Source organism: Nomascus leucogenys, unplaced genomic scaffold, assembly GCF_006542625.1.
Source record: "Nomascus leucogenys isolate Asia unplaced genomic scaffold, Asia_NLE_v1 Super-Scaffold_241, whole genome shotgun sequence".
NCBI lineage: Eukaryota > Metazoa > Chordata > Mammalia > Primates > Hylobatidae > Nomascus > Nomascus leucogenys.
Window position 1 is genome coordinate 1,085,575 of NW_022095767.1, and position 16,030 is coordinate 1,101,604.

The 16,030-nt window shown below is 52.1% G+C and overlaps 1 protein-coding gene across 12 annotated transcripts in view; it reads right to left on the reverse strand.

Annotated features, from left to right (window-relative positions):
- The window catches only part of RANBP3 (RAN binding protein 3), a 62,262-nt gene that overhangs the window by 11,918 nt on the left and 34,314 nt on the right, over positions 1-16,030 (reverse strand). For 5 of the 12 annotated variants that reach the window (XM_030807671.1, XM_030807675.1, XM_030807680.1 and 2 more), the window contains 6 exons: positions 13,702-13,738; positions 13,524-13,610; positions 11,418-11,489; positions 5,404-5,469; positions 4,436-4,528; positions 3,378-3,505 (listed from right to left, as the gene is read on the reverse strand). In XM_030807671.1, coding sequence (XP_030663531.1) covers positions 3,378-3,505; positions 4,436-4,528; positions 5,404-5,469; positions 11,418-11,489; positions 13,524-13,610; positions 13,702-13,738 — 483 coding nt within the window. The remainder of the gene's footprint in view (positions 1-3,377; positions 3,506-4,435; positions 4,529-5,403; positions 5,470-11,417; positions 11,490-13,523; positions 13,611-13,701; positions 13,739-16,030) is intronic. The other 7 variants (XM_030807676.1, XM_030807673.1, XM_030807682.1 and 4 more) reach the window with 3 other exon arrangements.

The following is a 16,030-nucleotide window of genomic DNA, read 5'->3' on the forward strand; positions in this document are numbered from 1 at the left end:
AAAACCACTTGGCCCAGACAGATGCCCAGCAATCCCGCACCAGATCATGTACTCCACAATCTCCTCTGCACGTGCCTGCAGTCCCAGCTACTCGGAAGGCTGAGACAGGAGGACTGCTTGAGCCTGGGAGTTGTGGTGAGCTGAGATCACACAACTGCACTCCAGCCTGGGTGACAGAGCAAGAACCTGTCTCCAAACAACAAAAAAGAAACACCTGTGCCCTGCAGAAGCCTTAGTGCTGGCAGAGGACAGGAAATGTCCTCTGGATGCTCATCATTAGCATAATGGATGCTCATCATTAGCCAAGGAACGAAATAATTTACGATAGAAAATATGGGGAAAAAAAAGTACAGCACAGCTGTTACCACCGAGAGGGAGGTAGGCCTCTGACATGCCTACAATACACGGATCAGAGAAGAGAGCAGCTTGTGGGACACGGAAGTGCGATTCCATTTCTGTTAAAGCCAACCCAGTCCCGTGTGTGTGTGTGTGTGTGTGTGTGTGTGTGTGTGTGTGTGTGTGTTGAGGAGTGCCCAGGAAAATAAGCCGGGAGAGAGAATTCAAACTACTGACAGAGGTTACCCGGGAACATCTTAGCTGGAGGGTGGCTCCCGCTTGTTACTTTCTAGGATTTCCATTTTGTGTAAACATTTTCAACATGTAGGCATGACTTTTGTAACTAAATATCCTAAGACCAAATGCATTTATCTTGAGATAATGGAATATGGAGTTGCTAGTAATTTGTATATGTCTTTCTTATACCACATGATAAAAAAGGTGTTGTAGAATTTGAAAAGAAATTTTAAAAGGCTTTTGGCAGATGTTTGGAGTCTCTGGCGATGTGTACAGTGGACATGAACGTGAGGCAGGGAGCGTTTTCCTGGGAGATGTTGTGAAGGGACCTGACAACCGTGAACTCGGAGGTGTGAAAGGCTGCAGGCAGCTTCTGACTGGCTCAGCATGTCCAGCAGGCAGGGAAGCCTGGAGTTACAATGCCAGGCCCAGAATCAGCGGATCACAGCACTGAGGGCACTTTCTGGTCCAACTGTGAAGAAAGTGAAGAGTTTAAATGTTTCTCTACTGTGCTCCCTAGAAATTCTACTATTGCTGACTTCACGCTGCATCCTTGTGCCTGTGCAAGAGTGAACGTGGCTTTTTAAAATTAAACACACACCGTGTTTGGCGACCTGGAAGTCCTCAGAGGATGGATTAATCCCCAGCCCCACTGGGGCTGCCTGCAGACTGTGGGGGATGCACTTCCGGCAGAAACACTCCCTGGCTCTTGGCTTTGTGCGCTGTGTGCCCCCTGCTCACACCGACTGGTGCTATTCCCGGGTGGGCAGAGCCCACAGAGTCACCTGAGATGGGGCAGGCAAACAGCAAAATGTTTCTGACCACAGGGTATGTCTGTGACCTGGCGGGGTCTGCTTAGAGGATTGGCTTAAACTGATAAACAAATCCTGAGGCCTGTAACCAGTCTGAGACTGTGTATGTGTGTGGGGCGCGAGGGGAAGCCTCTTCCCCACTTTCCCAAAGACGGTACCAGGAGTTCCCCCATGGGTCGCCCCCAACATCTAAGCCCTCCTTAGAGGAGATGCCTCATAGCTCATGTTCCCGATGAGCACTATGTGCCATGTTCGTGGGCGGCTTGGAAAAGCTCGGGCTCCTGCTGCAGGGCCAGAGAAGGATACACATGGCGAGCCCGGTGAATCTCAACAGTACTGGGTGTGGTCAGAGGGCAGGGTGGGTGTGGCCGCGTGGCTCCACCCCAGACCCACATGGAGCAGTGGCTTTGGAACCAGACGCAGGAGCTGGGAATGGCAGCCAGCAGACCATGGGGTCCAAGGATCAACTTTAGCTACTGCGGCTGCCCAGCTTGCTGAAGGGAAGATAGCACCTCACAACTTCTGAGCTCAACGATTTGGGAACAAGCTGTGCACACTGCTGAGAAGGGGCTGGAACCGGCAGGAAGACGGACTTCGTCCCCTGGGATGGGACAGAGCAAAGGCCTCTCCAGTGAGGAACAAGCTCTCAGTAGCTGGTGCTGCCAGGTCAGCCTGTGCGCTCACCATCGGGGACAATCAGAGACACTGGGAGATGGCAGGATGGGCTGGGTCACTTCTAAGTCCTTCTCCAACTCAGAACTGTACACCTGATTTGCTCAGGAGACCTCAGCAGTCAAAGCTTCTAAGCCGCAGTATGCAGTGGAAATGATCCCTATTTCCAATTCAGCAAACTCGTTTGAAAAAGGGCGTGGGGATGTGGACAGCCATTTTCACCCTTTGAGCCAGAACATCTACTGGGGATGGGGGATATAAAACTGCAGGCCATGGACACAGAGTGGAAATTAAACACAAAGATCCAATCTGGCTTTTACACGGAAGATACCACATGGTGTTACCCCAACTCTGACTTCAAACCCATCTCTGCCAACTTCAAAGGAGGCTCTTCATCAACGTCCCTTATTTCACAGTGGCTGTGAAACACAAAGCTTTTGGCCCATATAATCCGATCCATACCCCCGCTTAAATGGAACTATTTCTTTCTTTTTTTTTTTTTAAGGCAGGGTCTGGCTCTGTCGCCCAGGCTGGAATGCAGTGGTGCAACCTCGGCTCACAGCAGCCTCCCCTACCCGGGCTCAAGCAATCCTCCAGCCTCAGCATCCTGAGTAGCTGGGACTACAGGTACATGCTACCATGCCTGGCTAATCTGTGTATTTTTTGTAGAGACAGAGTCTTGCTATGTTGCCCAGGGTGGTTTTTGAACTCCTGGCCTCAAGCAATCCACCTGCCTCGGCCTCCCGAAGTGCTGAGATTGCAGGTGTGAGCTACTGTGTCCGGCCTAAACAAACTATTTCTGAGATGACTCCCAAGGAAAAATTTTCAACTGGAACCACACAGATAGGAGTCTCTGAGGGGTGGTTTGGGTGTGGACACAGAGAGAGGAGACATTTCTCATGTTAAACATTGCAAGACACCCATCAGTGACAGCCGTTCCTTGGGCCCTAGTGACTCCCCAGAGTGCAGTGGTTCAGGTCCTCCCTCAAGGATCACTCCCTTGAGACACATGGCGGTCAGCCTTGGGTAACAGGCCCTTCCGGCAGAACTTTGGGCAACAGGCCCTTCCGGTAGAGATTGCTTGGGAGACACTCTTCTTCTGCCTGACCAGCAAGACCACCTTTGGGAATCTAGATCTGGTTTGTCAGGTACTGTTATTCAGAGCCTACTGAGCAAATCCAGAGAGCCTGACAATAGGCCCACATGGAAACTGCTTGGAACAGGTGACAGCGTGTGGACTCCACCGCGTGCTGGGAAGGCTGCCCTCCCGCTCCCAAGGGGCCCAGCACACAGCGCTTCCCTGCCCCAGGACCCACTGACCTCAAGTGCACACACCTCATCGGCAGCTTCGGAAGGACTTCTCCGTGCAGCAGTGTCGGGGGATGCTGCTGGCACTGCCCCCGTGCAGTCTGCTGGGAGGCTGACCCCGTTGGTGCCACTGCTGGGGACTGTGGGAGGGAAGGAGAGTGGGGAATCACAGGTGCTTGGTGGCCCTCCCACCCCCACTCGCGTAGCTGAGGGGCTGGGCCACGTCTAGTCTAGGGCCCCTCCCACAGTAAAGCCCCACACCACGTCTCCTTTTTAAGGAAGGACCTGGTATCTCTACAAAGAGCCAAAATTCTTGGATTAAAAAAAAACAAGAGAAACAAACAAAAAAGAGAAACCTGCCGGGCACTGTGGCTCATGCCTGTGGTCCCAGTGCTTTGGGAGGCTGAAGCAGGAAGATTGCTTGGGGCCAGGAGTTTGAGACCAGCCTGGGCAACAGAGCAAGTCCCCGTTTCTAAAATGAGATAAAACAAATTAGCTGGGTGTGGTGGTGCACACTTGTGGTCCCAGCTACTTGGGAGGTTGAGGTGGGAGGATCGCTTGAACCCAGGAGTTCGAGGCTGCAGTGAGCTATGATTGCACCAATGCACTCCAGTCTGGGTGACAGAGCAAGACCCTATCTCTAAAATAAATAAATAAATAAATAAATAAATAAATAAATAAAATGACCTTTCAACTTTTTAAAGATAACCTGTGAAAACTGAGGCTGAAATTCTATCTGCAAACACACAGGGATAAATCTCATTCCCAGGAGCCGGCCTGCTTTTATGAAGACAGTGAATGAACAAAGCAGGTTTCACCCACACAGTCACACTCGGCCGAGGGCTGTGAGGAAGCTGTGGAACCGCCTCTCACTCCTCCGTTGCCAGGGCTCGGGAGGCTTGGGGCTGCAGACGGCTGGGGGGTGATTTAAAGGATCATCTTCCCTGATCTCTCTGTATTTCTGGTGCATTCAGCAGTCACCTCTGTCGCAACACTGCTGTCCCGGGTGCGACTTCAGGAACACTCTACCCTGCCATCTGGGCCTGGGCGCCAGGGCTGCCGTTTCTTACCAGTCTGGGACAGCGCCTTTGGCTGCGGAGCTTGTAACACTGCCGGGCGAAGCACGCTCCGCTGCTGCTCCTTGGGCTTCTGGCTTGGCAGACCTAGGAACAGAAGGTGGCCTTCCCAGTGCCCACGGACCACTGCCTGCCCCCAGGTGCTTCAGAGACTGACCCCTGGCAACCCATTTCATGCCCCTTGCAGGCTAGACTTTGCAGGGAAGCACTTTTTTAAAAACTTGAGGTCTTTTTTTTTTTTAACAACTGGACAGGCAGATCTGGCTATTGTTATTTTTATATGTGATTAAGTGAAATTCCCAGTAACCGATGTCTGTGAATTAATCCAGTTAGCACAGTAACGTGACCGGGTGTCGACAGACTCAACAGTCAAGTGGAGACTGTGACGGGAGAGCAGTGAATTCACAGGCAGCTACCCGGAGGCTCAGGACTCGGTGTGGGGTCACATACAGGCACATTTTGCACCTGTTTTTCAAAACAGCCATGCTGAGGAAGTCCCTCTGCCAAAGGCAGATGGGGCAAGGACCCTTGCATGTGCCCTGCCCTGTGCAGCCTCCCTAGCAGCCTCAACAGCAGCCGGCTCACTAGCAGCACGCCGCTGGAATGCAACCACCCTGCTAACTGGGGTGAATACTGTGGTATGTGGGGGCCAGAACATGAAGGACAGACAGGCTGAACCAAGTGGGCTACTGCTGGGCATGGAGCCCGCCCAATGCACCCCGCCTAGCCTGCTCCCGTGCCACCACCGCCCACTTTTCTGAACACACGAGGCTCACAGTCAGGGGTCCCAACCTCCCAGCTCAGACAGCCTCTCTTTAAAGGAGCTTTCCAGGGCTCGTGGGTCAGGTTACAAGTGATCTTTCTAGAAAGCAGGCTGAGCCCGCAGTGTCCTGGTGTGGCCGAGCAGAGGTCTGAAAAACGTCAGGAAGCCACCCCCCGCCCCAGGGAGGTAGACGACCTACCTGCACTGGGGGCTTGGCCGTGGATCAGCGTTGGTGGCTTCAACCGGAAGCCACTGCTCCTTTCCTCTAAAAGCACAACACAAAATATCAACAGCAGGCCTGCCTGGGCGGGGGCTGGGCCTGGGGGGCAAGGGCAGGAGAGGACTGTGGTCTTGGCCTCAGTGACTTCGGGCCTGGAGAACCAGGGAGAACATTTCCAAATTACAACAGAAGTCTCGTGCAATCAGCAGGCCTGGAAGGCGCCTGGAGGAGGGGAGAGGCAAGGGCAGGAGGAACGATGGCTCTTGGGCCAGCTGCTGACCATGGGGGCAGGTGGGGCATCAGCCGCCCTCCCAGCTGCCTATGACCTGCTGCAGGCTCAGGAGCTGAGCTGCTCAGCGGCCCTGTACCTGGCTCTGGAGAATGTCAGGGAGCCACGGAACACAGGCGCCCAGGCCCCACTTCCCTTTCCTAGAAGGCTTGTCTGTCAGAGGATGCGTCTGTGGCCAGGAAGAACCTTGGCACCACTACAGAGGTCTGGGAAGTGAGACAGGTTTTTGTGATGAAAAGGTCAAAGGTGGCAGACAGTGAGCCTGCCTCCCCTTTCCAGATGTGCCTGCAGAGCTTCCTGTCTCAGTGAGGGAGCACTCCTGGCCGCCGTGGAGGAGGCCAGCTCCCCCTAGGCTGGAGTCTGGGCTGACAAATTCACAAAATTAGAGGGAAAGGTGAATGCCCAGGAACTCTTGGGATGGCTCGAGAGCCCAGCCTCGCCCAGCCACCTGTCCACATGGACCCCTTCATCTGTGTGTCTTGGCAACTGTGCCCATACAGGGAGTGGGGATGGTGGTCTAGTCTGATCCACAACAGGAAGGATTGTCATAAAAGGCCTGTGACTCAGGCAGGCAAGCCTGTTCCTGGGCAAGGCACAAAGACTGTGGCATTATGGCTCCTGGAGGTGGCCCTGCGTTTGTGCTAAGCTTTACCCCCTTGTCAAGCTACAGGACACAAGATCAAAGATCAATATACAAAAATCAATTGTGTTTCTAACACCAGCAGTGAATGACCCAAAAGCAAAATTGTGAAAATAATTCCATTTACAATAAAACCAAAAGGAATAAAATACTTGGGAATACATTTCACAAGATAAAACTATAAAACAATGTTAGGGCCGGGTGCAGTGGCTCATGCCTGTAATCCCAGTGCTTTGGGAGGCTGAGGCAGGAGGACTGCATGAGCCCAAGAGTTTGAGATCAGCCTGGGCAACACTGCAAGACCCTAACTCTACAAAAAATTAAAAACTTAGCCAGGCATGGTGGTACATGCCTGTAGTCCCAGCTACTCAGGAGGCAGAGGTGGGAAGATCACTTGAGCCTGGGAGCTTGAGGTTACAGTGAGTTACGACTGTACCACTGCACTCCAGCCTGGGCAACAGAGTGAGACCTTGTCTCAAACAAAACAAAAACATTGTTGGAAGAAATTAAAGGTGTAAATCAATAGAAAGACACCCCCACATGCTGTCTGATTGCATTTCTGTGAAATGCCAGACTAAGCAGAAAGGAGCTGAGCGGTTACCAGGGCTCAAGTTGGGGGCAGGCTGTGACTAACGGGGATGAGGTTTCTTTTTGGGATGATGGAAATGTTCTAAAATTAATCACGTGATGGTCGCACAAATCTGTGGATGTACTAAAACCACTCAATTGTACACTAAAACGATGACGACAAAACCCAAAACACCTTGTCAGCCCAAATTTTCAGACTCAAAATCAAATCAAGATTCAGCAGGCCAAGGAAGACCTCTCCCGCTGTGTCCCGGAGGTGCCGCTGTGCCTGGGCAGCAAGAGGATTGCAGCAACCCTTCTTACTATAATAGTTGTATGAGGCAGTCGAGCCCCAGGGGCTTCTGGCAGCCTGTGTTAGCAGAGCTGGTGCCTCTCCCGTAACAGACTGGTCATAAAAAACAAACTCAGGAGAGCCAGATCCTGCAGGATACCGGGGTGAGCCGCCAGATGTTCCTTTTCTGAAGGAAACACTCAATTACATTTCCAAAGCACGGAGCTATGCAGGAGAAGACTGGCAATTTAGATACGTTTTTAAAAGGTCAAATTCACAATTTAGAGAGTTTTTAGCAAGCTCTTCAAGCTGGCTCTCCACGCTGATGTTTTGGCCACAGACTGACTACTGCCCTTCCACACTGCTCCGTGCAGAGCTGGCGCTAACGCTGAGAGGAGCCTGGGGGCTGGTCCAAGCTGCCAGGAGGAAGTGGGAGACTTGGATAATCTCTGCCACCAACCTGCCACTAGTGCTAGGCCCAGAGCGTGGCCCTCTCCAGAGCTGCAGACAGATAAGGTGCGCTCCAGGGGCAGCCAAACTCTGGAGGTCCCTGTCACAGGCCCTGCTCCATGAAAACAAGGGTGGTCTCTTCTCATTCCTTCCAGAAACTGTCTTCTGCAACACAGGTCGCAATACAAGTTGCTGAATCATGGCCAGAGCCCGACGCCCGCCACATACCCAAGGGGTGTGGGCCTGTAGAGGATGCTGCACCAGTCTCTGAGGGACGCGAATCACTCCAGAGAGGAAGAGGACCCCTCCCGCTGGCAGCCTTTGCCCTCCTGGGAAGCTGGCAGGCTCCCTGTCTGAGGGTGCTTTTCGCCTGCCTCAGAGAGCCCCAAGGATGTCTGTGGGAAGCCATGCTTGTCCCCCAGGGAGCCCCGATTTAACCAGGGAAGGGATGGGAATGAGACTGTGTGCATCAGATGCTGAGAAGGCAGCCTGGCTGGAGCTGGGGTCTGTGTGCGGATGGCGCTGGTGCAGGGTGGGGAGGAGGCTCAGCCATGCGGTGGGCAGGGAGTGATGCCTGATGTGCAGAGGACAGAGGGCGCTGGTTTCTTAGTGCCAGAAGAGGGGCGGAATATACCAAGGGAGGCACCCACGTGCCCCTGGCGTCATCTCCACATGCAGGCAGGCAGGCAGAGAGTAAGAGATCATGTGGACAAAGATGTGTGTGTCCCCAGCTCTGTCTGCGGAGGGCCGGGAGCAGGGCTACACCTGAGGCAGTGAGATCGCAGTACCGCACGGAGTGATTTCAGACCTTGGTTTCTAAAGACCATGTTCCCTGAAGAACCAGCATGCCTCTGAGAAATGCAGATTCCAGGGCTGGGATGAGAAAAGAGGCTGGGCCAGGAGGCTCTTGTTGTGACAAAGTAAGGGAAGTGCTCAAATGAACAATGGGGACCTGCCTGACAGGGCTTCCACTGGCCGAATCTGGGACAACCTGAACATTAAATAAAAACCAGTAACCACAGATGGTCACCCACTGATGCCAACAGAAGCTCACCTGTCCATGTTGACACAATCAATCAAGGAACAAGCATGTGGGGAGAAGGGCAAGCTCCTCCTTCCAGTGAACACCACTAATCAACGTGGCAGGGATGGTGCTCAGAGAATCCCACGGGTGGTGCGTGCCTGTAATCCCAGCTACTTGAGAGGCTGAGGCTTGAGAATCTCTTGAACTCAGGAGGCAGAGGGTGCAGTGAGCTGAGATTGTGCCACTGCACTCCAGCCTGGGCAACAGAGCAAGACTCTGTCTCAAAAAAAAAAAAAAAAGGAAGAGAATCCCATGGGGCAGTCGTCAGTGGGAAACATCACTCCAAAAACATCACTAGGCGCGAGCACTGGAGGGCAGGAGTGTGACGAGGTACACACAGTCCCAGAGTCTAAAGTGTCTCTCAGCATCCAGCACAAAGGGGAAAGTAGCTTTACAGTGGCGAAACCTGGCAGACAGCACCCTGATCGAGGAGCACAGCTACCCCGTGCTGGTAAGGGGACAAGTGAGTACTGTGCATGGCTTCTGTGACGTTCTCATCCAAGATGCCACACCTGGGTCTCACCACCAGGACATACTGGACAGGCCCCAACTGAGACACTTCTACCCAACAGCTGACCTGTAATCCTCGAGGTCATGAAAGTCAAGGGAAGCCTGAAGACCCGTTCCCAATGAAAGTGGAGGTATGTGAGGTAGGACCAGGGCCTGAGTCCTTTTTTCTAATGGACTCATGGAGCTGACTGGAGAAAGCTAAATGGGGTCTCCAGACAAAAGGGACAGAGAAATTCTTCTGTTAAGTGTTAAAGCTTTTCAAAATTAAAGCTAAAAAGCAGAAGGCAGGCAGACAAGGATGTGAAGTTGGCTTTGCAGAACTGATGTGTGGCTAATATGACTGCCTTTTCATGCGTGAGGGCACAGGGGCTTCAAACCATGCCACGTCGGGGCCTGCGAAACAGCTGCCCTACTCCTGAGGCTGGAGGGGAAAGGTCTGTGGGGAGAGAGACAGGAGGGAGGCCGTCGCTCACAGACCTCAGAAGCGATCATGAGATTTGTAACAGAGCTCAGCAGCACAAATGGGTCCAGATACACGGCTTCAGTAACTGATCACCTAAAGCAGAACCTGCCACGGTGAGGCAGGTTCTGCGCCGCCATCCAGACCACCACCTGCTAAGCGACACCCCAGGAATAACCAACATCGTGCCCTTCCTGAGCACCTGGAAACACCAAGCCCCTATGCATGATGAGACCAGGCGGTCGGCTCAAAACAGTTTGCTTTTAGAGTCAAAATGCCTCTTTGAAACGGGGCCATCAGCTCAATGCTGAGAGTTATAAAAACCCACCTCTTCCCTCAACATGGACATCACGCCAGCAGCTAACTTATCTCACAATGCTTTTGAAGTCGGCAATGAATTTATATATGGTAGGTTGGGTTACAGAATTCAGGTTGTTAAACTCGCTTGTTGAATCTTTTATGAGGAATTTCAGCCACGTGGGAGAAACTTTCGGGAAACCTTGGAGCTGGTTCTCCAGTGAAAGACCAAAAAGGCAGGCTCTAAAATTCTTCAGAAAGGGGGAATGGCTTTCCTTAAAATTTTAAAGCTGGGGGCCAGATGTGGTGGCTCATGCTTGTAATCCTAGCACTTTGGGAGGCTGAGGTGGCCAGCTCACTTGAGGTCAGGAGTTCGAGACCAGCCTGGCCAACACGGTGAAACCCTGTCTCTACAAAAAATACAAAAAATTAGCTGGGCATGGTGGCACATGCCTGTAATCCCAGCTACTTGGGAGGCTGAGGCAGGAGAATTGCTTGAACCCAGGAGGTGGAGGTTGCAGTGAGCCAACATCGCCCCATTGCACTCCAGCCTGGAGGACAAGAGCGAAACTCCATCTCCAAAACACACAAAAAAGTTTTGAAGCTGTGATTAAACATACTTATCTAGGTAGGTCTAAGCAAAATTAATGTGAGAATTTAATACACAAAAAAGAGGTCTGGAAATTCACCAACTTCACAGGCGTTACCTTTGGGATGGCAGGGTGAGTGGGGAAGGGGCAGGGATTCTTTTTACTTGAAATATTTCTGATTTACTTTAAAGAAAAAAACAATTATGGGCCAGGTGAGGTGGCTCATGCCTATAATTCCTGTATTTTGGGAGGCCGAGACAGGTGCATCACTTGAGGTCAGGAGTTCGAGACCAGCCTGGCCAACAGGTGAAACCCCGTCTCTACTAAAAAAATACAAAATTACCCCGGCATTGTGGTGTGTGCCTGTAATCAAAGCTACTCGGGAAGCTGAGGCAGGAGAATCACTTGAACCCGGGAGGCACAGGTTGCAGTGAGCTGAGATCACACCACTGCACTCCAGCCTGGGCAAAAAGAGTGAAAGTCTGTCTAAAAAACCAAAAAGCCCCAATTATGAATGCATTACTTGTATAAAATTTTGAAAAATGAGTGATACATTTCTTCACAGGTTGTTTTTAGAGGACTTAGAGCTCCATGCAACCAGGCCCTGCTTGCAGAAACAAACATGAGAGCTTATGAAGCCTCATCTGATGCCAGATCCCCAGACTATGAGCTGAAGAGTTGGGGGAAAAATTTTAACAGCTAAAAAAGAACTGACTTTAAATGCCCGCCGAAGATCTGATTTTCCAACACCGATTGCTTTTCCTCCCAGGAGAACCCCTAGGCCGCGCGAGAAGGCAGAGGGGCGGAGGCTCACCGGGCTCTGAGTCGGAATTGCCTGCAGATGGCTCGCAGAAGCTTGATGGCATAAAAACATTGTTTTTTGAAACTGTCAGCAAGGAGGTGCAGGTAGGGGAGGGAACAAGAGGAAAAACAGCATGAATGGGTGGGGTGGACCCTCAGAGATCACCTCTCCCACCTGAGGGGTGGATTCTCACGTCCCACGGGAGGAGACGGAACAGCACGCGAACAGGGCATTCAGTCTTTCCCCAGAAAAGCAAACCCCAAGACTCTCTTTACAGTACTACGACGCTCTCCAGCCCGACGGCCTTCATCTGTCTGATGACTACAGTCAACTCTGGTCAACTGGGGGCACCCCCTTGTCCCTGCACCCCTGCAGGGGCAGCCGGCAGGGGAGGTGCTGGATGCTCCAGGCCACATTGGAGGCCCTGACTCCTTCTCACCTGTCAAGGCTTGCCCATGGGGTTCCCCCTCCCCCATCTAAGATCTTCCTTCACTAAGGCAACTGCTTCCCAGGGTGTGGGCCGGCCAACAGGTTTCCACAAATGAAGTGGAATTCGTAGGGGAAGAACTCACTCTATGCAGAATGGAACCAAAGACAACACAGTTCAAATTATTGGTGCCCCTCATGCCTCCAGTTACCCTGGAGAGCTGAGTATCTCTTGGGGGCTGCTGTGCTGGATGGGAGGTGATTTGAAGAGGGCCAGGGGAGAAGAATGGTGGTCCCTCGCCTCTTTAGCCTACATTCACAGCCCAAACACCTCTTCTTCTCTATGCTGGTTTTCGATGCAGCAAGCATGGTTCAGCAGTGGGCAGTGAGTGGGAAGGAATAAAATCAACGACCAGGAAGCGGAGCTCCCTCATTCCACAGAACACCTATCCATGGGCGCAAAGATCCTTAAATAAAGGACGTCAACTGCAGCCTGGACTGCAAGCCATCTGGACAGTTCCGCAATATCCGGTCAGCAGATGACAGTGTAATAGCACTGGAAAACCTAATGCAGCTGTGCAAAAAGACGCGGCCATGTCCAAAACCAACGTGATGAGAAAAGGGCATGAAAACAAGGGTGTGGAGGGGTGACTTGGGAAGGACCCTGGCTTCCTACGCTGTGTGTTCCTGTAACGCATGCGTGACTTCTGTAAACAGAAACAACTTGACATCCTGAAGGTTCAGGACTGTAAAATGATTTACATAAACTTTCCAGGAATGGATTTCAGTTGGGTAACCGGAGAACCTGTCTAAACACTCACGTATGTCTAAGTTGGCGCTACAGACAGCTAAGACAGAGGCCACGAGACAATGCCAGAGTGGGAAGTCAAGACGGGGATGAGAGAATAGCCCTGCGGTGGCATTTACCCTCAAATCTGCAGAGTTGTGCCCATGGCAGGAGGCCGGGCTTTCTGAGTGTCACATTAAGTAGTGCTGATGGCATTATCTGCCTCAGGAACCTCTCTCCTGTACCAGCCTGCATGAGTCCCCAGGCAGACCTCCATGCCTGTGTTCAGACCAGGCCTCACATCCAGGGCCTTCAAGCCCTTTAGCCTGCCCTGCTCCACAGTTCAAGCCTGGCCCACCCTTCCAGGCCCCCGCAAGCTCCTCTCCTCTGGGAGTTCACAGCATCACACACAGGCCTCTGCTGGGGCCTCCTGGCTTGCTGGTTACCGTGTGTGTGCATGCTTGTGTGTACATGCATGTGCGTGTCTGGGCTACTGCACTGGACTGCCCGCGCTGGGCATGCAGTTGAGGGGTCAGGAGAACACCCCACCCCTAAACCCCTAGTCTGTGCCCAGCCTTGGAAAGAGGAGATGTAATTAACAGGCAGAGGCCCCAACAGGGCTCTCAGCAGTCAACTCCTTTCCTCCATTTCAGAGGGATGATCTCTTCACAGTCTTCCTCAGGCCACCAAGTCTCACCATGCCGCCAGTGTCACTGATTCTAGACGAGGACCCCTGGTGCTGCACTCTGGGCAAGCTCTCACCTCACTCCTGACCGCCCGAGCCTCAGATCGACTCTAACCAGAGCTGGGCAGGAAGGACACAGGAGATGATGCGCGGCACTGAGGGGAATGGCAGGTTTGTAAGCATAAACGCTTTCACCATTCGGTAAGTTTGCATATTTTACCTGACTGTGAGGGTGGGAACTGGGTTAAAGAGGACGTTCTTTCTCGCTTGACAGGAGGGCAGTAATTTCCATCTTCTCTGTCAGAATCTACAGAAGATGATGAGAAGAGGAGGAGAAAAATCAGGTTGCTTCTGTCTTTAAAACTGAAGATGGTCAAAGGTGTTAGAGAGCTCCTTACCTTCTCCGCCTTCAGGACTGGAGCCGCCAGCTGACCTCTGAAACAAGGAGCACACAGCCGGGGTCAGAGGGCATCAGGCTCACGGCAGCCGAGCAACTCTCAGCTCCGTAACAAATATCCCAACATGCACCACGGGCAGCTAACTCCCAGAGCCCAGCACCCGAATGAGAGCCAGGATTTCAGCCTAAAGCTCAAAAATCCCCCCGATGAACCTCTGCACCCAGCTTCACAAACACGTGCCAAAGAATTCTCTCAGTGGCTGGGAAAGCAGCCACAGCACCCGGATTAGTTTCTTGTTTCTCCACAGGTTACGCTAACTGGCCTGCCACCCCCAAACTCAAACACAGCCGAACCTCATCTGGCCCCCGTTCATCCTGCCAAGAGCTGAAAAGCAACCCTCTCCACCCGAGGGCAGCGGACTTGTGTAAAACGGTCGCGTCACACTGGATAGGAGCGGTTTTCCCTTCCTTGCCCTGGAACATTCTACCATGCACATCCTTGTCTCAGGGTGGGCTGTTATTCCCAGAGCAAGCAAGAGCTTGGATGTTTTGGACCAAAGCCCACTTGCAAAGCTTTTAGAACAGAACCATCAAAGACAAAGCCCAGTCACAGGCTGAATGAAGGGGCCTGAAGAATTCCCTATTCCACAAACTTTAGCTTTAGAGTGTGAACAACTAGCAACCAAGACTTAAAATGGGTTCATGACCAGCCTGACCAACATGGTGAAACCCTCTCTCTACTAAAAATACAAAAAAAAAGTAGCTGGGCGTGGTGGCGCACGCCTGTAATCTCAGCTACAGGCTGAGGCACAAGAATTGCTTGAGCCCGGGAGGCAGAGATTGCAGTGAGCCGAGATCATGCCACTGCACTCCAGCCTGGGTGACACAGCAAGACTCTGTCTCAAAAAAAAAAAAAAAAAAAAAGACTTAAAATGGGCTGGGTGCAGTGGCTCATGCCTGTAATCCCAGCACTTTGGGAGGCTGAGGCAGAAGGATCGCTTGAGCCCAGGAGTTTGAGACCAGCCTGGGAAACATGGTGAGACTCTGTCTTTATAAAAAACCCAACAACAAAAAATCAGCTGGGCACGGGGGTGAATGCTTGTAGCCCCAGCTCCCCGGGAGGCTGAGGCAGGAGGATCACTTGAGCCCAGGGGTCTGAGGCTGCAGTGAGCTATGACCATGCCACTGCACTCCAGCCTGAAGGACACATCTCATCTCAAAAAACAAAACAAATCAAAACAAACTCAAAATTTAAAATGAGTAGTGTTTATCCTCTCCCCCAACACAATCCCTCATTTATGTCCTGTCTCAGAATTTAGCAGCCCAAAGCGCACCGATGAGTGAGGGCCCCTCCTCCTGGCGCGCTCCCTGCAAGAGCAAGGAGAAAAGCCAATTTTCTTATTTTCAAAAATGCTCCTCAGAGGTCAAATTTAGCCAAGTGAGGCCCGCCTGCCTCGATGAGCTGCTGGGGCTTACGGGAGGTAATGCATGTGAAAGTGCTTTGCAAACTGCAGAGTGCCTGGGAAAGCAAACTGCAATAAATAAAACCGGGGAGCACAGGAGCCAAGGGAGACCCCCCTCAAGTCGGGGCAGTGCATTTTCCCATAAAGGGCCAGACTGTCGGTACTGCTGGCTTTGTGGGCCACATTTGGTCTCTGTCATATATTCTTGTTTTTGCTTTTATAATCCTTTAAAAATGTAAACATCATCTTAGCTTACAGGCCCAGGACTGGAGCGTGTGGCAGTGAGAACCCAGAGAAGGTAGGAAGTTGACTTGAAGTCACATAGCTCGTTCACGACGGTCAGAAAAAAAGCTACCCTGGACTTTCTCCTCCCGTGTGAGCTGACAGCATGGGTTTGTGTGGGAAAAGCAAGCCTGAGCTTCTTGCTTGAGGCCCGTGTTCTGAGACGGCTTTGGAAATGCTCCCAGGGGACTGTATGAGTGAGGGCTGATTATCACTATCCCCACGAGATGACATCATCAAAGTGTGTGGGAAACACAAAATCCTTGTAACACAACAGTGGGTTCTATTAGTCACTGGGGCAATTGTGAAATACCACTGAATTCAAAACGCAATGCCATCAAGCAGCCTGGCCCTAGAGTCAGTACCAACTCCGGCCAGGACAACAGCACGAGGGGTGCAGAGGCTGCTTGGTCCTTGCTGCCTCTTGAAGGCCGGAAGAACTGTCAGTTTATTCCGGCTCTGCCATTTTCTAGGAAATGGAAACCTGGAAAACAGGGATGCGTGAGGTGACAAGCAGGGCAGGTAAGGTGCTCAGCCCAGTGCCCTGCATGCTGGGAGCAGATGATTACAATGCTTGTGACCCAC